This window comes from Natrix helvetica (genome assembly GCF_964273705.1).
Source record: "Natrix helvetica genome assembly, chromosome: 1".
Taxonomy (NCBI): domain Eukaryota; kingdom Metazoa; phylum Chordata; class Lepidosauria; order Squamata; family Natricidae; genus Natrix; species Natrix helvetica.
In genome coordinates, this window is record NC_138548.1 from 79,443,453 (window position 1) to 79,467,689 (window position 24,237).

Genomic DNA, 24,237 nt, shown 5'->3' on the forward strand with positions numbered 1-24,237 from the left:
TAGATTCTGCTACAACATTTTTCTTCTACAGAGAAAGATGCAATAACTATGTTACACTGCAATGCAAAATCCTTGTGGGAAAAATAGGTATATGGTAGAGTAAACAGGAATACTGGTAATTATGAATTCTTTAGGCAAAGCCCATGTGCATTCTTCATTCCATTGTGACGGTTATCACATTTATTTATTTCTCCCCAAGGAAAAATATAAGGATGTAATGAGTTTTCAGTATACTACCACTTACTTTTACACAAAAAATTGACCAGAATTAGAAAATAGCAATTGTTTTTAAAACAAAATTTATAAACTTTCACTCACTGCTACATTGTGACCTCATGTTCTTCTTCATTTATCATGGCATGCACTTGCTACACTTCAAAAAATGTTTAGAACTTAAAGAGAATTTTTTTTAAAAAAATCACTATAATTTGATGAATGCTGTGATAATATTAGAGAATGGAGCCTTCCAAAAACAACTGAAAAGTAACAGAACAATGAAGATGTCTTAAAATTTTATCCAGCACAGATGCACACTGTTAAGCATCTAAACACTAGGCCAGTTGTCGAGTGCCTAAAATGCAGTCATGTGACCATGAGGAAGCTGTCAAAACTTCAAATGTTCACTAAACGTCCAGTTGTAAATCAAGGACCACCAATACTGCAACAGAAAAGTCTTTGTACTTTTTTGCTTTCTTTATCTTCTTCTGAACTTTGCCCATGTTACTGTCCTCCCTTCAGTCTATGTCATAAATCATGTTATCCAATAGCTTCATTCATCTCAACCCAGCTACTGTAATCTGAGATCCGGCTCCGCCAACGCTCTGCATGGAATGTCAACACAGAGAGTTGACATGTTTATTTTAATTTATATTTAAATAAAGAATATTATATTTAAATTTAATTTATATAGTCTCTCATCTCAAATTCATAACTCTTAGCTGCTAACAACAGTTAATTATATCATGAAATAGAAAAAAAATACATAGGAGCCAAGATAAAACAAAAACAAATCAATAAAACTATAATCAATTGTGGCAAGACGTCCAAGATGCCAAAGGTCAGTGACACCACTATTAAGTCTTTACAGCTTTATGAAAAATAGCAGATTTGGGGCCAATCTAATCTCTAGAGGGATTATATTCTATATTGCCATAATGTTATGCCTTAATGGCTGAAAACAGCGAACTAGGAAGTCCCCATTTCAAATCTTAGCAAACTTTGAAAAGCTTGAGGGTAACCACAATTTCCAATGTCATACTCTTCTGCAACTGGGAATAAAATTGTTCATGTTTATGATGCTGAAATCAAATAAGATTTAAATGCTTTGAATGTTGAATCCCATTTTATAAAACGTTATTTTATTCAAAAAGAGAAACAAAGAGAAGCAAAATATTAAAACTACTTTAGAACCTGTAGTTTTTCATAGATGAATTGTCTTTTTAAATACTTTCAGTTTCTATGCCCATTTATTTCCCAGCAAAGTGCATACTTAATTTTCAGAAGACCTATTTTACAACATATTTATGCATGAGAAGATATCAGAAGACATTTGGAGATCTGCCTCCCCAAAAAATTAATTCAATGTTTCTGGTTAGAAAAATAAATTCACTAATGACAACTTTATGTTATGACAATCAACAATTATAATTCAGCAAATATACACAAAATAAATTCTAAATATGATACTATAATGAGGTACAATTAGATCATCAATGCAGTAAAATCATAGAGTTCCAAAAATAATACAGAATTTATTTGATTTTGACAGTTTCAGAAAAATAGAATCATAGTTGGGGAGGGGTAATATATTGCAAGAACAAAAAACCATTCATTTATTTGTGTTAAATACAAGTTGCCCATATAGCTAAAAGCATTCCACACCATATGCACCTAGGGTAATTTCTGTACACAGAAATATCAAGATCAAATGTTAAATTCTTTCCATAGGAATCTATCTCACTTATTTTTAAAAGTGTTCAGGGTTAATATATATTTAAAAAAAACAGACAACTTTTCAATTCTCTGAAAGGTGAAGAAAATCCAAGCAAGTTCCCCACGAGTCTAGAATTTGTGCAGATGAATTGTTACTGTAAATATCATGTCTGTCTTATTATTATTATATCCACAATTGTTTTTAATTCATCAATGATTACCATCTAGTTCTTAGCAGTAGATTACATTTTGAGAAACATTTCTTCCCCACAAATTGCTAATAATAAAAATCATGCAAAATTGCCTAAAATGTATTCCATATTTCCTTTTTTTTTCAACAAAAAGAGCTGATCTGAATTTATCTTCATAAAGTTCTTATCAGAAACTCTTATTTAAAGATTTAACATGGCTTTTCAGCTGAAAAGTCTCCAAGAACTGATTACATCATTCAATAGTTAACATTCTAAAATAGTTTCCACTCATAGCCATATGATGTAAAAGAACTAAAAAAAAAACTGAATTGGAGAAGGATGAAAAAAGTAAACCGAAAAACCAATTTGTAGTTGGAAAGAATAAATAGCTATAATGAAAACAGTTCAAGGTGAGTCTGCCGGTTTTCAGTCCTTTGCTGCAACCTGATGGAATCTTCCTTAGAAAAATCTGGGGAAGCAATAAGTTAATTCCTTATAAGAAAACTAAAGTTTTAGGTTAATAAATCTCATTTACTTTGTAAATTGTAAGGAAAATTACATGTATCGAGTAAGGAAAATTATAAACAGATTAAATATTCAAGCAATGCATCTTACTGAATATTTAATTATTCTTCCTTATATGCCGTTTTTTTTCCTATTCATTCTGAGGGCATAGAAAACCAGCTTTGGCTCACTGAGCAAAAATAAGTGGCTCCCGAGAGCATGCTGTTGAGAAAATGTCAACATGCAGACCTTTATTCTATACTGAAGTGGAATCTTTGTCACACTTCATCAGTAGAAAGGAAAGCCCAAGTGGTGAAAGGGATAGAATATAATTACAGTTCACTGTTACTGGCTACCAATTACTAAGAAAGCAACTAAACATTCAGTAGGTATTTTTTACCATTGACTTGCAAGCATTGACTTGCAGATGCTGAAGACACTGATATTCTATCAGAATAACATATGTAAACTGTGAAATCAGGGGCTTTAATTCTCATTTGATGTAATGTCCAAGCTAATTCCAATATATTTCTGAAACTGGATTTCAAATTGCTCAGCAAAACAATAAAAAGAAAACACTTCAAAAAACAAAACAAAATGCTAACCAGTTGGCAGATCAAGCAGTCTGCCTCTGGCTTCTCTAATTCAATCCTCACTCAAAGTGTGCAAGTTTTGAATAAACGGTAAGATCTTCTACATTCTGTAACTTAGATAAATGCAACAACAATTTCTTGAGTATAAATCTCAAAATATTGTTTCATTCTCTAGATCACAGAGATAAAACTACATGCCAGGGTCTCCTCCTTTTCAGTATTTTTAAAAGCAGGGAATTTTAGCAACATGGAAGTAATCAGCCACGAAGAATCCCAGGGGAACTTGCCAGTTGAAAATATCACTTCACAGCCAGGTTGAGGATTGTAGTAGCATACATTTATCGCTAAATTTGTTGTAGTCAGCTAGTGTTGGAGACAATGCTGTCATCTTTAATTTCAGTACAGGCAATATTGAAATCATTGTAGTAGTTCTATTAAGGACAGTCACTTAGAATGTGGTCCTTAATGGAACTACATTTATGTGAAGGGATGTATGCAGTGGAGTTCCTCAAGGTTCTTTCTTGACCAAATGCTCTTTAGCATCTCTATAACTGTTCTAGATGAAAGGATTGAAGGGGCAGTCATCAAATTTGTGGATGACACAAACTGGGAGGGAATTGCTAACACTTCAGGAGACAGACTTAAGATAGGTAGGTATTTGGCTCAATAGAAGTGCCTATGAAGGGATCTAGTGGCCTGGTGGACAACTGCTTACCTATGAGTCAGCAGTGTGCTGCAGCTGCCAAAAATGGTGATGTGGTCCTGGGCTGCATCAACACAGGGATAGCATCAAGATCAAGAGAAATGATAATACCATTCTATACTGCACTGGTGAGGCCATATTTGGAATATTGAGTCCATTTTGTTCATCACAATATCACAAAAAAATATGCTGAGGCCCTAGAAAGGGTGCAGAGAAGAACAACAAAGGGGTCTGGAAGCTAAATCCTATGAAGAATTGGGGGCTAAATCCTATGCAGCTAAAGGAGTAAACTATCTTTAGCCTAACAAAGAGAAGAGTGGGATGAGACTTGAAAAGAATTTTCCAGTACTTGAAGGGCTGCCACCAAAAAAGGCACTGATTTATTATCCATAGCACCTATGGTATATTAGAAGTAATGAGTGGAAGCTCTTAAGAGATCTACCAGTGGTGGGTTGTAGGCGGTACGCCCCAGTATGGGCGTACCGGATCTTGCCCGGAGCACCGGATACCGTTCTGGTACGGTGCTCTGGAGAGGGCCTGCCTGCCCGCCCACCCACGCTCCTTACCGGTGTTTTATGCTGTTGGTGCTTCCGCGCATGGGCATGGCGCATACAGCACCTGCACGACACTCCGTGGAGCAGCTGGAGCGTCGCGGAGGCTTGCGGAAGCGTCATTTGACTCTAGACCGCATGCACGCACCACGGGTGTGTGCGCGTGCCTGCCGCGCATGTGGGTAACTCCGGGAATCCGGAACCCACCACTGGATCTAACCTAGTAATAAGGAGAGATTTCCTTACCTAACCTCCCCCAATTGTGGGTGCTCCATTACTGGAGGTTTTCAAGAAAAGATTGGACAACCATTTGTCCAAGATGGTATGAGGAATTCTGCCTTGGGTGTGTAGATTAAAAAATTTCCCAGGCTCCTTCTAATCTTATAATTTCTTTATTCTAAGTCACTAGAGAAAAGAAATGAACTTCAAATATAAGATATTAAAATAAAGAGATAGAAATACATGGCCTGAATGTTGAAGTCAAAACACAAATATTAAGTTGAAACCATACATTAGGTCATTTAGCCTCATGGAAATTTAAACCAAATTTTCCAAAGCTTAATGAATGGATTTAATAATGACAAAAAACAAGCTCCAGTGGCTTATTTTTTCACTCACAGATGAAAAGATAATGCTGCTGGCACAGTTACTGTTTAGTCTTCCTCTTCCGCCCCTCCTCTCCACCCCCAAACGTCAAGTCAACTTTCTACATAGGAAATTAAAGAATCTCAAAATAAATACATGTCTAAAAAATTACATTTCTTCTTAAGAAGGAGATGCCTTAGATTGGGAAATATATTCTCTAATCTCATTGTGGAAGTTATGTTACATAGAAATTGTTGACGAATTATTGATGTGTTAAGAACTATTTTCGTTTACAAGACACAGAAACAAGATTATTTTAATATTCAGTTTTTGAACCTATTGCTCATAGCAATATTAATAAAGAGTTTTTAGCACTGGGTTTTGCCAATTAAGTAGCAAAAGCCTATTGGCACATCTAGTAATTGCTGCCCAACAGTATAGCCATCCAAAAGAAGAATGCTCAAATCCAGCAAAAAGACCAGTCTTCTGCTAAGTTGCCATAATATTACAGAAAATTGGACATGTGTAAACACATGTCAGAATCTCTATCTTACATTATTATATTCCACTTCGCCCATCTTGGTCTTTCTTCTTGAAGGTTGAAAACTACCTTGAAAAGGGATTCTTGACAACTTTCAAAAGAAGAAAAGGTCATTTTTAAAAAGAATCATGCCTCAGATATATTCTTCTCGTCTTATTTATAACTTCATCATCAAAAACTATTGAAATAATGACGTATCCTGCTACAATTTCCAGAAGAAAAAAAGATTAGAGTACCACCTCAGCATGTCTCCTCTCTGCGTAAACTTTTCAGAGACTCTTGGGAGGATTCTGCCTTAAAAAAAAAACACCTATCTTTGCTGGTAATTTAATATTCTCCCACCATGAGTGTTACAGTAATATGATCCCTTTTTCAGAAAGTCTTCTATAAAAGCTGAGCACATTGGGGTTCTTTTGCTCATGTTCTATGACAGGCTCACAGTCACAGGAACAATCATAGGTTTGTTTGACCAAACTATTATAGCAAAGGAGTTTGGAGAGGAGGGGGTTCATATATTCTTCAGTAAGAACAGAAATCTGCAAAAGGTTTAGTAATGGGAAGAGAGCGCACAATAAAAGAGAGGGCTTTTATCAGTACTTTCTCAAAAAGATTACTCTTTTCTAAGACTTTTTTCTATTGCTTGTATTGTAGAGGTTTTAACTGATAGTCTCACCTGGATGTTCAAGAGTCTTTTTGCACTTAGCAATGTACTTATTTACTTATTCATCATCATAGTAAGATATGCCTTAACTCCTCTCAGGATATTTTTATCCTTCTAACACATTTAACCGTGAGGTGCAGAACACAAGCAAAAGGAACATCAATAAAAAGGAAAAAGGACAAGAAACCATTTACCAAAGACAATACCTGTAATTGAATGGAATCTGAGGCCAATATGTAAGGTCTGGGAGCACTTTTTTTATTACAAGTTTAAGGCATCTTAGTAAAAAAAAAAAAAGCCTGAATAGAAGATGTCCATGATAAATTAAGAGGCAAAGGTGGGAGCAGGACAACATTGGAGGCCCAAACAACTTCAATTTGTCCACAGTGATTTTGCTTGCTTCACCGTTTGTCTCTCTAATGCTTTAATTCAGTGTGCATCACAGTTGGCCAGCAGTGAAAGCAGGCAGAACTTCTGAAGGTTTGTGCTAATAGTAAGAAGTCTGGATTGAAACTGTAAGTATAGGACATGCCTCAGGACAGATTCTCCAGTTAAGCTGTGCTTTAGGTTCTATGTCATCAAAGTTGTTCTGGAAGTTGTTTGGGAACAGCTTGTTGCATGGACTATTTAAAGTAGGATGGATGGATGACAGTTCAATTTGGAATGACAAGATTCCATCAGTGTAGCTTCTTTATATTTGTTCCTCACTTTATAATATTAAGAATAAAGTTTAGCTAGAAGCCTGAAGAACTATACTGTATCTTGGGTGAGACAGTTGGGCACCAAGGTCCTGATATTGTTTACAATATTCGATCTCTAGTAAGAATAAGATTAAGTAAGTAAAGTAAGTGGCAGAGAGATTCAAAAGCTCAAAAGTTACCCGAGCTTACTGTGATTTGGCACAAGATACCAGAGAGCTATTCTGTCATAGTGGTAGCACAACTGGAGAGAACAGAATCATGGTGATGGCACGTGAAAGGCAGTGAATGGGCTGCATTCAGGGAAATGGGAATTGATATTTCTTACCGATTCTTTTATTCCAAGAGCCAGGGTACCAGATTCCTTGAAGCCCCGAAGGTTTGGCTCAAGTTATTGAATGCTAGGTTTGCTGGGGGGGGGGGGATATTTCCACCCATGATTTAATTATGCATTAAAGGGAAACCTGGCATTCATACTAAAATCTGGGGGGAGGGGAGGGGGAGTTATGCAATCTCTCAAAGATCTGCTTATATAAGCTTTATCAGTACCAGTGCATATATGGAATAATTATTGTCATCTATGAGAGACTACTGGCATCAAGATGCACTTACTCTATAGATAACTGGATGTGAGGCCTTATTTCTCAGTTGGGGCAGAAAGCATGGTTGGGGTTTATGATGATGTACCATTCTTTCTGTTGTTCAGCCAGGGCTATTCAATGTAATGGCTAGCATAGAAGTGTTCTCCCACAACTAGTGTGGTTGGGAGACTTCGATGTGCCTTCTCATGGTGAAGGATCTGGAGCAGCATAGGAATATATGGCTGCCATGATAGTCACTGACCTGCCCCCATTTACAGTATATTATAGAGTCAAACGGAGATCAGAATTACACATTAACTGTTTTTGCAACATGCTCTGAAAAGTGGGGAAAACTGACCTTAGTCCCTTGTCATGAACAGACCATTATCTCTTTTTTTTTTCCCCCGAAAATTTTATTGGTTTTTTAAAACATTTATAAGGAAAAGGGTAGGTGGAATGGTATACAAATTTTGGCAGTTGCAAGTATGGCAGGGGCCCCCTCCCTCCAAACTCATAAGATACATCTATGTATAAAACATTAATACAAAATCGTATAAAATCAGCATATTCTATAAAAAAAATTTCAATCAGCTTATATATTATGATATAAAGTCTAGATATAATTTCATTATTACTTTCGGTCTGTTTATAACAATGTGATTTTCTTATTCATTTTTGTGATCTGAGCTTTCTTAGTGCTGCCCCTTCTCCCCCCGCTGGCAGAGCTCCGGCCCCTCCCGTGTCTTGTATGTCCGTTGTAGAGTCTTCTGTTTTTTCTAGGTTCGCTTTATTTTTTTCCATAAAGGCCTGAGCCTCTATGGGTGTATTAATTCTGATTCTTGTCTCCTCCCAGAATATCAGCATCCCTTCAGGCGTCAACCATCTAAACCACACCCCTTTCTGGTATAATTTATTCGCCAATTGCGAATAATTTTTCCTTTTCTCCCTAATTTTTTTTTGGGATCTGCTTCAAGATGGTTATCTCCCTGTCGTGATATGTCAATGCTTGCCCCCTTTGTACACCCAGAATTATGTCTCTTGTGCTTTTCCTAAGAAATTTGATATGGACCTCCCTGGGTACATTGTGTGTTCTGGCATATGCTGAGTTCACTCTATAGACCAGGTCTATCTCCCATTCCATCTGTTGTTTATCTTTGTGTATATATTCAGCTAAGATATTAGTCATGATGTCCCTTATGTTTTCCCCATCTGCTTCTATAACATTTTGAAATCTAAGATAAAAGGACATTCTCTCAAATTCTGTTTTCATTTGTTGGATATCAAGTTCTTTGTTACCCTTCTGCAAAGCTTCTACACCCCCCCTCGCCTCCGCCACCCCACCCTCCACAAGGTCCAGTCTCTGTGAGTTCTTATAAATTTGGAATTGATTCTCTTTAATTTCTTCCTTCATTTCCTTTAATTGTTTCTTAATTTCTTCCTGGCCCTGTATGAGTTGCTGAAGCATTTGTTGCAAATCCATCTCTGTACTCTTAGGTTGCATCAGTTGTGTAATCTTTGACTGTGTGGCAGGACTGGATGTTGCAGATGTCGGTGCAGAGGTAGCAAAGCCAGGTTTTCCAGGTGGTGGTCTTTTTGGAGACATAGTTTATAAAGCAGAGAGATCAGTCAGTGTAGAGGCTGGACAGCTGAAGAGGTAGAGCAGGCAGGCGAGTTCAGGAGGCAGAAGATCCAAGCAACTGGGAATTTCTTTAGTCAGTCTAGCAATAGAGAAAAAATCTCTCTCCAGAGGGTTCAGGAAATAGCAATCCACAAGAGATTCTTCTGGGTGACACGGAGACAAAGACCGGAAGCCTGAATTTTAAAGGTGGAGTCAGGTTTCACAGTTCATGAAGACAACGGAAGTGTGCCATCTTGCCCTGCCAGCTTTGGGCTCAGAGGCATAACAAAATTTTAAAAGTTCAAAAAATTCTCAGTTCACCCATAAGATCTGGAACTAAATCCAATGAAAGTCACTTTTACAGGGGTGAGGCATCATTAGTTGGCTCTCCCCCCTCCTTCTTCCCCTGGGGGCGAAAGCAAAATCTTCTCAAGCCGCTTGTCCAAGGGGGGGGGGAAATCCCCCTCCCTCTAGCCGCACCTCCAGCGAGAATCCGAAAGTTTAACTTCTAAAAACGCTGAAAAGTCCATCATTTCAAAAGAAAGGGAGTGAAGAAAGGAAGCCTCTCACCATACCGCCGCTGCTGCCTTCAAAAGTACATTGTCCGATCGGCATGAAGCGAGGCCCATGCGCGCCCTCCGAAACTGCTCCCCGGTGCCTAGAGCGAAGTGGAGAAGCCCCCACCAGCCGCCGCCGATGCCAGGGCCCTCCGCGAGCCGCTCCCTCGGCAGGACGCCTCTCCGGGGCGTCCTGTGCCCCCCCAGAAGCGGGGGAAGCCCACCGGGAGAGCGGGAGCGGGCAAAGGCTTGCCCGTCGCCATAGCCGCCGGAACCGGAAGTCCCTGACCATTATCTATTTTTGTTCTACAATGGAAAATAACTTTTTAGATTAGTCTTCTTTGGATACCTATTGAATCCAGTGGTTTTCAGAAGGTACTTAGGGAGTTTCCTGAAGATCTATGGGCAGTTCGGTCAAAATTGTGATTGGCCACAGGAATAAGGGGGCAAATAAGGGATTAAACCAATTACACCAGAGTAGCCTCTTCCCACTCACAGATCCACTGCAGCTGCTCAGCTTCCTGAAGAATTTAGGGAAATGAAGAAAGGGGAACAGCTAGGGTATCACTAGAGAAAGTCCCACCTCATATCTTTACCCGTCAGATAAGAGTTCAAATCTGAACTTGCATAGTGATGATTCAAGGGACAAAAAGGAGGTGTTTTGTCATTTTATTGTGTCTTCTGAATGCCGCTCAACGGCTTTTTGTAAGATGACTTGTTCCCTTTGGATGACTCTGTGATATCAAGCTGATTAGCAACCACGTAGATAGATTTTCTTCATGAACATCTGTCCTCAACTTGATCCTTCAGTGATGTTCTTATTACAATTATTTTCACCTTGCTGCTGGAAATCCTCTTTTTCCCACTTTTCCAAGAATTGTAAATTTCTCAAAAGAGAAGTGACAAAATATAATAATTTGAGCATAGTAATTTGTGCCTCAAGTAAGAACAGAATAATTAGTCCTATAATCCATTTGTTTGTTTTCATGTCATGATTCCATGGAATTTCATGGAAGCATGAAATTCTCAAAAGTCTCCTATAACTCCAAAATCATTCATTCTCCCGCTTCATTTCCGTTTCCCTGTCATTTTAAAAATAATAAAATAAAAATAAAGTCATTTCTCTTTTAAAAAAAGACAATATTCAAGAACATCTGAAGGATCTCCGTAAAGAATTTTCACAGCATTTGGCAAATAAAATCAGTTAGATTCAAACAGAGTTGGATTCTTGCTGAACAGTGCTAATGCAGGTGAGTGGGGCTTTTCTTTTGGAAGTGATCTGTGTACCTGAAGACTTTCAACATGGGGGAAGGGGGAGTGAGGGATAGCCTAATTAAATTCCTGCAAGGCAGAGTAGTTTTGGGTTTTGGGACCTAACCATTCTAAAGAAATGTCATCTTTGACTCTGAATAAAGTTCTGAGCACTTTTATCACTAGATCCATACATGTGACAGAATTACAGAATAACAAATTCCCTCCTCTCAGAGATCTGGTATACTTATTTCCTTTTGGGTTTCAGGACAGTACTTAAGACCTGGTTGTTCTGTCCAGCACAGGAGAAGTGCTTGTTGTAAAGGAAGTCTGGAATCTGGTGGGTACATTATTTTGTATATTTCATGTTTATTATTTTAATGTTGTTTTTATTTATATTGTGCATTGGTTGTGGGGTTTTTTTGTCATCGATGTTGATGTTAGCCAACAGAGCCTCTGGGAATGGGAGATATACAAATAGAGTAAACAAATAAATGATAGAAGCATTCTGGCTCCAACTGCACACACATCTCTGATTCCTTGGCTTTTCTTTCTTTGTTTATGCAAAATAACCTAGGCAGACTACAGTTGGAAAAGGAGAATAATGGAAGGAAAGTAGCTGCTTAACCTTTTCCAGCTTAAGATCACTTTATCCAAATTGCCTTCTAATCTATATAGATCAAGATACAGGAATTGTGTAGGCTCCTGGGTTTTTTCCCCCCAAAAATAAAACACATAGCTCTCAGATAACAATCCTGAGATAGAAAACAAATAAAGAATATTGCTAGTTAGTCAGTTTTCAACTTGCCTTCAGCTACTTAACTCTTTTTTTAAAATGCGGAAGAAAATATCACATAATTCTTGATAATGTATAGTTTGATTTGGCTTCTACAAAAATCTTTTAGAAGTCATGCTGCTTCTGGTCTTTGCTTAGGCAGAATATTTTGCTGGGAACCACAAGGAATGTTAGGAATTCCAGAAATGTTCATCATACCACAAGAACCTGTGCCCCACACACAGCATGGCATTTCCCACTTTGTCCTTCTCAGAAACAGTGATCTCTATCCCATACCACCTGACTTAAAAGAGAAATACCTCACCCCCTCAATTCTCCATTATTATTCCACTTCTAAGATCAAGCAGAAATTGGCCTGGTTTACATCTTTTTATTTGTATTCACCATGTTTTTCATTGCATCTTTTCTTCATGAAGACAAAAATGCCACCCTTTTTGGATAACGGGTTTCTTGGGTATTTATTATTTGATCAGGACTACTATTTTTCAAAATTAAAGCAGAACATCCTCAGAAAGTGACTGTATGTATGTTAAGTATATGTAGAATATGTAGATCGGATTTGCACAATTTGTCGAGGGGAAAGGCCACAGTGACACATTAAAAATACTTATGGGCTGCAAAGAAATACCTGAAGTGCCATTCAGCTGTTCCACAGCTAGCTGGAGCTGGTGGATGGCAGTGAGGCTTGGAGGTACTTGGCAGCATAACCTCTGGCACAGTGGCAGCACCGGCTTACTTTTTAAAAAACATTGGCGAGCCATTTAAGACTGCTTGGCAAGCTGTTTGAAACTCACGTACCATGTGTTGTGCAGTCCTGGTATAAATGATGGTTTTGATACAGAGAGGGAAGATCTGCTTTTCTTGCTGGATCTAATGGACAAACAACTACGGTAGAAAAGACTTACAGACCATTATTTTTGTTACACAGTAACGACATAAAGATGGAAAGACTCCGAAATACCTCAAATGGAAGGATGATTGGTGAAAAAGCCAAATTATAAACAGGGCAAAATTGACCTATTTAATTAGAGAAAAGAAAATAACTATGTTTGTCAATGACTAGAAACCCTTTATGGACTTTTTGATGGAAATACAAAAAAAATGTACTTGTGCTAAAGAGAGGGGGGGAGGGAGAGGGAGGGAGGGAGATGGAGGGAGGAAGGGAGGGATATGATAAAATTTAAATACATTGTAACTGCCATAAAAAAGATTGGAAGACATTTAGTTTTTCTATTTTCTCCCTCTTTTTCTTTCATTTTTAAATTATTTTCTCACCACTTTTCTTTTACTTTCCTTTATTTTCTTTTTTATATTTTTATCCTGTAAGAAATTCTTCAATAAAAACAAAATGAGAGAAAGAGGGAATACCCATTACCAACCCATCAAACAGATAAACATTGGTTAAGTCATATGAAGATAGGGATTCAGGAAGACAGGTGTCCCCCCCACTTAATTGACATGAAGAGGGATGAGGGGAAACACATTCAGACTTGCAAGATTTTGTTCCTGTAGCTATCCCACTAAAACTAGTTTTAGGCTTACTCACCATCTGCCTCTTGATTGGTCTACCTTGTTGGTCTACCTAATAGCATTACCTATATTAAATTACCTAAATTACCTATATTAAAATAATTTTATATTTCTATGAGCTATTCTTCATGGAGAAAATCTGAATTTGCTAAGAGTGGACACCAACTTAATGGCACATAATCTGCTATTTTAGAAAAAGGAGGAGAAGATGTCTTAAAGATCAATATTCTATACATATAGAAGTTCTCAAAAACAGGAAAAATAACAGTCAAGTCTACCACATGGTAAATTGGTGAAGATCAGAGAAATATCAGACAGTCAATAAAATGAAATCAGTTGTCAAATTTAGTAATATGTCTTTTCCACATCCAGAACGTTGGACTGGCTAATGTGTTATTATAAAATAATGTTTGATATATCTTCTACTGAATTGAATCCAGATAATGTCTGTTTACGTCACCTAGCTGTTTTGTGTTTAGTTTCTCTGAAATGTATATCCAGTTCTAGTAGATATTAAAAAGTGACATGAGTGGGGAAGACTCATACTAGTGAATTAAAAATTGGTTGAATGGTTTCTTTAGGCTAAGTTTTTCTTAAATTGAATATACTACTAAATGAAATCAGGGTTCATTTAGGACCATCTTCTTAAGCTAGAATAAAGGTCCAATACAAAAATCTTGGGATAAATTGCTTGTAATCCCTCAAGACGACATTTCCTTATCGTGGAAAAGCCTCCCTAAAAAATTAGATTTACCTCAACTTTGTATAATCCGAAAAAAACAATATTCTAAACTTTTTTAAATTGGTTGGATAACAACATTGGAATTTTGCATACTGTATATTTATATATACATTGCTCCACTTTAGTTTAGGTTGTTTGATTTTTTTTTCATCTTTGCATTGTTCTATTCTATGTATTTTACCATGGAAACGTCATGTTGTAGGACATATTATATGAATATGTTAGTATAAAATCAGAGGGAAAATCAGATTGATCTCCCTTCTTTTCATAAACAAGGAAACTGGTAGATTGCAATATACTTACTATTCAGTGAAGAATCTGGCAATGCCATATTGACCAATATCTTCCTTGCTTTCTAGTAGCTGACTCACCGCATCTTCCATATAAGTAATGACGTGCCTTTGGGCTGAAATTAAGAGTAGAATTTGTTATCCTGTAAATGTCTTATCACATGTGTCTTTCTGTTAATCCAATTAGAACAATTAAAAATGTAAAGACTTAAACCTTTTGTTATGCTTCTTACATCTGGAACTGAAAAGCATATACACTGACCTTGTTCACACATTTCATGCTTAGTTTCTTTGATTTGGGTTTAACATATATTAATTCAGGCACTGAATATTATAACCCATGACTAACCCTAACACTTAGCACTAGCACTTAGATTTATATACTGTTTCATAGTGCTTTTACAGCTCTCTCTAAGCAGTTTACAGAGTCAGCATATTTCCCCCAACAATCTGGGTCCTCATTTTACCCACCTCGGAAGGATGGAAGGCTGAGTCAACCTTGAGCCAGTGAGATTTGAACTGCCAAACTGCAGCTAGCAGTCAGCTGAAGTAGCGTGTAATGCTGCACTCTAACCACTGTGCCACCTTGGCTCTTCTTTGTTATAATTTGCAATTTGTTACAACAAATTATTTGACTGAGAATTGTTAAATAAACTGTATAAGCCCCCTAAAGTTGGCAAGTTGGGCAGCGTATAAGTTGAATAAATAAACAAATAGGCAAACTCTGTGTGAACACAACCAGGTGTACAATCTTATGCTATCATCTTAATGCAATGTGTCCTGAAAAGTGTACATCCTATGTGCTGAGATATCTGAAATCCTGAGATTTGATCACATTTTCTCCACATCATTAAAACAATTCTTAAGTCAGGGATACATGTTTGTGTGTTATATAACGGAACTAAAAATAACATCATAAGTGAATAACTTATTGTATTTTGTATCTGTCAGCTACTACAGGAAAAACAAACGAAATAAAAATAAAAATATAGATACAATTATGTATTGGGCTAAGCAGATTCTTAATATATTACTGTTCAGTTATGGAATAAAATAATCTATTAGAACCTTCCAAAGAGTGAGGTCAATTCTTACAGAACTTCAAACTTATTATTTCACAATCAATATTGGACCCACTTACATTCTGAACCTGCCATTTTAGTAGTGTGACCCTCAATATGTCACACAAAGCCTATTGCAATTCTTGAGCCAACATAAGTTGGGCACCCATTTTATATAGACAAAATGAATTCCTTTATTAAGATTAACAGAATAACAGAGCTGGAAAGGACCTTGGAGAACTTCTAGTGCAACTCCTTGCTCAAGCAGGAGACCCAATACCATTCTGGACAAATGACTGTCCAATTTCTTCTTAAAAACCTCCAGTGATGGAACATCCACAACTTCATGAGGCTAACCATTTCACTGGTTAATCATTCTCACTGTCAGGACATTTCTCCTTAATTCTAGCTTGGATCTCTTTTTGTTAAGCTTCACCAGCTGTTTTGAAAGAACTAGACACATAGTTTTAGTACAAATATTTCAGGATAGCAGATATAGCCTCCTAAAATATCTCCAAAGATATTTTTTCTGATGGACTCCAACATACATCAAAATGACATACAAAGAAGTTGACACGTTACCGTGTTTCCCCGAAAATACAACCTGTCCTGAAACTAAGCCTTGCCACATTTTTCGTGTGGGAAAAATATAAGCCCACCCCCGAAAATAAACCCCTTGGCCAACCACCCGCCCTCCGGCCAGGCAGAGCACCGCTCACCAACATAGCGGTATCCTGAAGGCACCAAGCCGCAGGAGCCAGGGGGGGAGAAAGGTGCTCACATTGCTTGGCACCTTCGGGATACCGCTAGGTTGGAGTGGCATTCTGCCTGGCCGGAGGGGGGAGTTGCCGGCGGCTGCTCCCTTCCAAACTGGCTCCCGAAGAGCCAGGCACAGCCTCAGGGGCAAAGCAGCCATGAGGTGACCAAGCTCACGAGCAACCGCCCGGCAAACCCCCACTCCAGTCGGGGAGAGCGCCATTCACTGACCTAGGGGGTATCACTAAGGCGCCAAGCCACGTGGCGCTCTGCCCACTCCCAAGCTCCTGCGGCTTGGCACATTAGGGATACCCGCTAGGTCAATGCATGGGGCTCTGCCCGGCTGGAGAAGGGGGTTGCACAAGCACCTGTTCTGCCTCCAGCAGGCATGCCTCCTAGCCCCAACATGTCTGGGTCCAGCTCTCCCTGAAGCCGCAGCTGCAGCGCTCCGAGCATAACGTCTTCTCCGGTTCCAAACTCCAAAACTTGGCTGCCAAGTCTTCCAGCAGCGGCCGCTCTAGGAGTGCGCTCTATGGTTGTGGGCTGGCTGCTGGAAGACTCTCTGTCCAGAAGACTCTCTTACAGAGAGTTCCAGCAGCCAGCCCACAACCATAGAGCGCATTCCAAGAGCGGCCGCTGCTGGAAGACTCGGCAGCCAAGTTTTGGAGTTTGGAACTGGAGAAGATGTTATGCTCGGAGTGCGGCGGCGGTGGTGGCTGCTGCAGGGAGAGCTGGACCCAGACATGTTGAGGCTAGGAGGCATGCCTGCTGGAGGTGGTACAGCCAGAACTCCATGCACTGACCTAGCGGGTATCCCTAATGTGCCAAGCCGCAGGAGCTGGGGAGTGGGCAGAGCGCCACGTGGCTTGGCGCCTTAGTGATACCCCCTAGGTCAGTGAATGGCGCTCTGCCTGGCTGGAGTGGGGGTTTGTCGGGCGGTTGCTCGTGAGCTTGGTCACCTCATGGTTGCTTCGCCTCTGACGCTGTGCCCGGCTCTTCGGGAGCCAGTTCGGAAGGGAGCAGCCACCTGGCAACCCCAAAACAATAAGCCCTCCCTATAATAAGCCCAAGGCCATATTTTGTAAGTAAAAAGAAAATAAGACCCTGTCGTATTTTCGGAGAAACATGGTAAAATTAAATAGTTCATAAACAAAGCTGTACATTTTCAAGTGTGCTGGGATAAGAGTCATTGCAACTGGACAAAGGATACCATTCATTTATAAGTTTCATAACTTTGGTAAACCGGGTGTGGTCAGCGCGTGATGCATCTAGCCAGTGGGCCAGGAGTTTGACAGCCCAGCTCTACAGGGAGGTTAAGTTTTTATTTGCATATTTTGGATAGTATCAAGACATGGTCAAACAATAGGTATGCAGTCAGATAGTTCAAGATCTGATAAAGTGATTGTTTGATTTTCAGTAGATTTTTTAATCTTGGTTTTCATTATATGTATTTAAATGATATATAGGTAAGCTACCTAGATTTACATTGGATACTGAATTGTACCAAATGCCACACAGAATTTCACTTTCCACCTTTGGAAATGTCATATCTTTGGGCAATGACATTCAAAATTTACAAGTAATTCTATTTAATAGCAACATAATATAGCTGGCTCAATCACTCCAGAAAAGTCAGAAGCATATGACAGTTACTAGGATTATTCATAAAAAAAAAACGCAATGTAACTGCTTTTATTTTCTTGGTGATTTTCTTTTTTATTGTTTTGTTTCTTTAGATAGATGAAATAAAAGAAAAGTGGGTTACTAATGAGAATTTGTGAAATATCTGGATTTGCCACTCCAGAATTCCATAAAGAGACAGATTAATACAGCTTCATCAGAAAGTACCCAAATTCTACAAACTATTTGCACTGATGTTTCCTTGTAATGAAGTAGAATAGCAACATGCAGGACTATACTCCATAGACAGTGTCATGAAAAAACAACAGTCTAATTATTTCAAGTTATTAGAAAATGCATTCCAGAAGCAAAGGAATTTCCTTTCATTTTACGTTATTTTAAATGTAATGAATGCCATTGAGGATAAACTTCCAAAAGAAAATAACACAAGGAAAATACTATATTTCTTCCTCTCTATTGTATGAATAACTGCCTCTCCATCTCTCTATTTCAGCCTTCCTGACTTGTCCATGGTCCACTTTATCAAATTAATCAAGTGCTGATCCAGTGATTGCGACTGGAATAGACCAATTGGCTTGTCACTGAAGCCTGATGTTATGAGTTAAAAGACAGTGACTGATCCCAGTCAGCTAAGGTAGGACTTGAACGCACAGTCTCCTGTTTCTGGCCTGGTGCCTTAATTACTAGACGAAACGGGGTCTCTAACAGCTCACCCACATACAGTACCTATTTTGTTCACCCTGATGAAAGTGATAAGATGGGAAGGGAGGACAATCCCAGGAGAAATGTCTAGAAAACATGACTTGCTACTGGGCATTATTATTATTAAAATTTTGCATAGATTCTGATTACTAGCAGGTTTTTATTTTGTTTGTTTGTGTTGAACCTAGAACATTATTTAATACAAAAGTGGGTAAAACACACCCTGGAAAATACCTTGCGGCCAACAGCAGGGTTGTCAGACAGAGGTTCAAAGATATTATCTGGTAATAAAAGATATAGGGTGTAGTTTTATTTAATTATTTTAATGCAAAAGAATAAATGTTAATTTATGTGAGTGATTAAAGAAAAATAGCTCTGCGCACCTGTATCGCCTCAGGGAAGAACGACTAATGCAATTCAGTCAGTCACACTCCAAAGTTAACAGCAACCAGGTTATTTTCATCTTTGCCCCTCCCACCCTTTTCTCCTCATCTCCCAATTCTATGCTCAGTAATTCCAGAAATTATTCTAGCTAGAGACAATGTTTACCAAATTCAAATACAAACTGGCAATAATTGTCCACATTTCTCACGTCTATTAGGATTTCTTTCTCCTCACAATGGGAAGATACAGACACACACACACACACACACACACACACACACAGCTGGGGGGAGTGGATCTTTTGGCCTAGCTCTTGCCTAAGTTCTGAGTTCTGAATATTAGTGAACAGTTGGGAGACCAAGCTCCTTGGCCAGTTAGCAATATAGCCAGGAAACGGGACCATTGACACATTTAGCATCCCAGGCTGGGGAACATAGCCATGTTTTTAGGGCCTTACGACAGGCTAACAGGGTTGGGACATTCTGACTTCCAAAGGGAAACTGTTCCATAGAGCAGGGGCCACTGTGCAAAAAAAGCTTGTCTTCTGGTCCACACCAGCCAACATTCTTTGGCAGACAGCATTATGCTCGACCTGGTTGGACTAGTTAGTAGAAACTCTTGAAAAAGGCGATCCATCAGGTATCTTATACAAGCATGCTATATATATGTGTGTGTGTGTGTGTGTGTGTGTGTGTGTGTGTTGTAATTGTACTGATAAATAAATAAAGGGAGACTAGGATAGATCTATTTCGAGCTAATTAGCTCTCATCAGCTAGCCATACCCTTACTGGGATTAGAACCCGGGCTGTATATATCTTAGGCAGGAGTCTTAACCACTAAGCCACGGGTTCTCTTCCTTATCAGTTGAGCCAGGGAAATAGGTATGTATTTGTGTTAAAATAAGTAAAAATAAAATATGGTTTTCTGCCTGCATGGTCTTCTGTGATAAGCCGAGGGACAGAAAGAGGGACTAGTGACCTTCCTCCCATATTTGGTCATACCAGGGGTTGTAACACAAATACATACATACATACATACATACATACATACATACATACATACATACATATAGTGCACTTGGCTTCTTAATAAAACCAGAGTGCCTCATGATAGCCTTTTTTATAAATTATGAAATATAAACTAGAGGCTGTTGAATGCACTCACAGTTGGTTCAGCAAAGGCACACAAATTGTGCTCATTAATGGCTCTACTTCAGGCATAGGGCTCTGTCTTGGGCTCTATGATTTTCAATGTTTTAATTAATCACTTGGATGAGGAAGAGGAGGGAATATTTACTGGGTTTGCAAATGACACAAAGTTGGTGGCTAATACTTTAAATGAAACACAGAAAATTTAGAAAGATCTAAGGTTTGAGTGGTGGGCTGACACGAATAGGGTGGAATTTAGTAGAGAGAAGTGTAAAAAATTGCATCTGGCTGGGGAAAAAGTTACAAGTATAGGATGGAAGAGATTTCGTTTGGCAAAAACACTTGTAGTTCACAAGGACACCTAGCTTCTTTTCACAAGTTAAATGTGAGCCAGCAGCATGAAACAGCTGCTGAAAAGATAAATGCTAACTTGAGATGCACGAACAGGACCAGAGAGTTTAGATTACAGGGAAGGAAGTGCTGGTAAACACATCTTTGAGAAAGGGGTAATCCTGTCAACATTTATAGAAGTAGCGGTCTGACCCCTCCTGAAAAAGCCATCACTAGACAATCACTTCCTAGACAATTTTTGTCCTGTCTTTACCTTTCCCATTTTAAGGAAGATTGTTGAGAAAGTTGTCACAGTTCTGCCACATAAAACCATGGAGGAAACAGATTATCTGGACCCCTTGGACCTTCACTCAAGTTTCAGGCCCATTCATGATACAGAAATGGCCCTGGTCACACTTGTGGATGACCTCTGGCAAGAGCAAAATAGAAGTAGTGTACCTGTCCTTGCTCTTTTTGACTTCTCAGCAGGTTTCAATACCACAGATCATAGTATCCTTCGGGACTGGCTTCAGTGGTTAGTTAGACGGAGCACAGTTTTGTGCTAGTTCTTCTTCCTCCAGGTACTGTAGGTTCTAATCAGAGTTTTTGAAGGGAGACATGTAGCTAACAGCTCCTGCTTGTGGAATAGCAATAGCAATAGCACTTAAATTTGTATACCGCTTCACAGTGCTTTACAGCCCTCTCTAAGCAAACCACAAAAAATCTTCAAAGGGCAGCCTCAAACGACCACCAGGTTTTTTTTCTGCCATCAATTTTCTATGTTTTTCTCTTTCCATATTTGTAATATAATTAAATGGATTTCCATTAAGATTATGATAATTATCATTTTAAAGTTACCAAACAAATGGAGAAAACTGTGTTAAAGATATTTTATTTTTTACATTTTAACAGATACAAGTTTTGCACATATCAACATAATCTAGGCCTATTCTTATGAAACAAAGATGATGGGGAACTAAGCACTTTCAAACCCAGAGTGAATTGGAAAATTGAAGCAAAGTTCATTTGATTTTCCTTTGACTTAAATGTTTACAATCTCTCTCACTCATTTATCTTCAGGTTATATATTTTTCTATGGTACTGTATGTAACACATCAAAATTTATTTTGGAATTATGTCACATGAATCTAATGTAAAGCTATTTTTAGTATATAACAGTCATGAAAGTACTGCAACAGACTGAAATAACTCTCCCTCCAAAAGATATCCAATCAAAGGTATCTACAGTGTGCCATAACAAATGAGAAAAGAGTATAGATGAAGAGAGTTATTGCAATGTCTATTCACTAACGAAAACATAAATGTATTAGTCTTTGATATCTTAGGGACAGATTTATTATAAGTTATAAGTATAATCTTTATTGTCATTGTACAAAATATATACAATGAAATTGGTTATAACAATTATTTCTCCTAATTTGTATTCTTTCCTTTTCATTTATTTAATCAATTGTTATACTGCTCACTCACCAAGCAACTCTGGGAAATTAAGAAGGGTTAAAAATTTCGAAGAATAGAAAATTGCAAAATAATTAAATGTAATACTGTAAAATATTCTTCAATGAGGACCAGATACATGAGGTGTATCTGTCATTTGATTTCCTGATTCACCTTTGGGGAGAACTAGGGCTTCAGTGCCTTCTTAATGGCTAGCAGGAATGAAGCTCATTGAAATTTGGGAAGGAGATCGTTGCTCACTCACCAAGCAATTCTGGGAAATTAAGAAGGGTTAAAAATATCGAAGAATAGAAAATTGCAAAATAATTAAATGTAATACTGTAAAATCTTTAATGAGGACCAGATACATGAGGTGTATCTGGTCATTTATTTATTTATTTATTTATTTATTTATTTATTTATTTGAACTTGTTAGTCGCCCCCTCTCCCCACAGGGACTCGGGGCGACGTACAGAAGCAACAATCAAAACAGTATCATATAGAGGAGGTAAAAATAAATAAATAAATTACAGTGCTTAGAAAAGTTAAAACCCCAATAACATTAAAAATTTAAAAACTAAAATTAACAGTTAAAAAAATGACCAAGGGGTGGAGAAGCTGTAGAGTTATGCCAGGCCGGCTAGTCGAAACAGGTAGGTCTTCAGTTTCATACGGAAGGAGCGGAGGTCGGTTGTTGTCCTAATGTCTGGGGGGAGGTCATTCCAAAGGGTAGGGCCCACCACAGAGAAGGCCCTACTCCTGGGCACCGCCCTCTGACACTCTCTGGAGGACGGCACCCGGAGGAGTCCCTCTCTGTGTGAGCGAATGGGTCGCAGGGATGTATGGGGCAGGAGACGATCCCGCAGATAACTAGGCCCTGTGCCATGGAGCGCTTTGAAGATGGTGACTAACACCATTTGATTTGATTTCCTGATTCACCTTTGGAGAGAACTAGGGCTTCAGTGCCTTCTTAATGGCTAGCAGGAATGAAGCTCATTGAAATTTGGGAAGGAGATCGTTCCATATGGCCTCTTCTTGTCAAGTCAACATTATTTCTTTTTCTTTTTTTTTGAAAGCTCTCTCAAATAGGAAACAGATTACTGAAGAAAATCTGTGTTCTGCTATAACTCAGTTCTATCAAGCATGTTATGCTTTGCTTGATTACACTAAGAAAAATTGGAAACAGTTTATAAAGATATGGAAAGTTGACAGAACTTAATTAATAGCATCAGTAATTGAAATAAACATAAAGGTTCACTACTCTAAGATAAATTAAAAATCAAGTATTCAATTTGTGTTCAATATGGTTAAACTATCAATAATAATAAAACAAGTATAATAAACAGCTGTTTTAATTCACTAGAGGAATACCAATATTATAAATATCTATAAAATATTAAGAGTCTTTTATGGAAAGCTGCTTCTTTGCTTTGTTGCTTTTAAAAAACTGTGTATGAACTGTCAAGCCCAATGGTCAGTCAAACATGGGATAACAGAAATTGAGCCCAAAGCATGTCACCTATTGTTATATGGGTAGAAAATGGAGTTAGGGTTAACACTGTCAACACCCAGGTAAATGAGAACTAATGACAGGAGCAATTCATAAGCACCAATTTCAAGCTAAAATGCTAAAAATATTCATTTTTATATGTAAAATATTACAAAAACATATATATTTTCGTAGATTTTCAAGGGTGTAGGTATGCTGGTCTTGTTGTATTCGGGTCTTTTCCCATATAAGATTGAGATTGTCTTGGCAACACCCCCACAACATGAATAAACGTGACGATACCTCCCGCCTACCAGACATCTGGAAACCAGCCCTAGTCAACAAAAGAGCCCCACCCACCACCCAGGCCGTTACAACACGAAACAACAACGGACACACAGCCAGCACCAATCAGCACCAATCTACCAATCATGATACAACCACATGACCAATCATTCCACTTACTGAAACAAAGCCACCACTCCACAGACACAGACACACACACACACACAAGATTTATAAAAAGATGGCAGCTCCGACCACACTTTAAGCCCAAAACCCAGCCTGAAGATGGCGAGTGAGACCTCTCCAAAACGTTGCCAAGACAATCTCAATCTTACACGGGAAAAGACCCAAATACAACAAGACCAGCATGAATGCATGCATGCATGCATACATACATACATACATACATACATACATACATACACACACACACACACACACACACATATATATTCATAGATTTTAAATATGAATGAATGATGCCAACTGGTGACAAAAGTGATTCCAGCATTATAACATTCTGAATGTTAATCAGAGTCAAACAAACTCTGCTTTAAACAATTTCTTTCTATTCAAGCACATATAATGGAAATAAAAAGTACCATGTATAACAGAAACAAAAATACAGGGGAAACTTCTACATTTCTGCTTAAGGAGGT

The 24,237-nt window shown here is 38.3% G+C and overlaps 1 protein-coding gene across 2 annotated transcripts in view; it reads right to left on the reverse strand.

The window, feature by feature from the left end:
- CSTPP1 (centriolar satellite-associated tubulin polyglutamylase complex regulator 1) overlaps nucleotides 1-24,237 on the reverse strand; it is a 135,082-nt gene that overhangs the window by 93,430 nt on the left and 17,415 nt on the right. For both annotated transcript variants that reach the window (XM_081938351.1, XM_081938352.1), the window contains exon 2: nucleotides 14,338-14,440. In XM_081938351.1, the coding sequence (XP_081794477.1) occupies nucleotides 14,338-14,440 (103 nt within the window). The remainder of the gene's footprint in view (nucleotides 1-14,337; nucleotides 14,441-24,237) is intronic.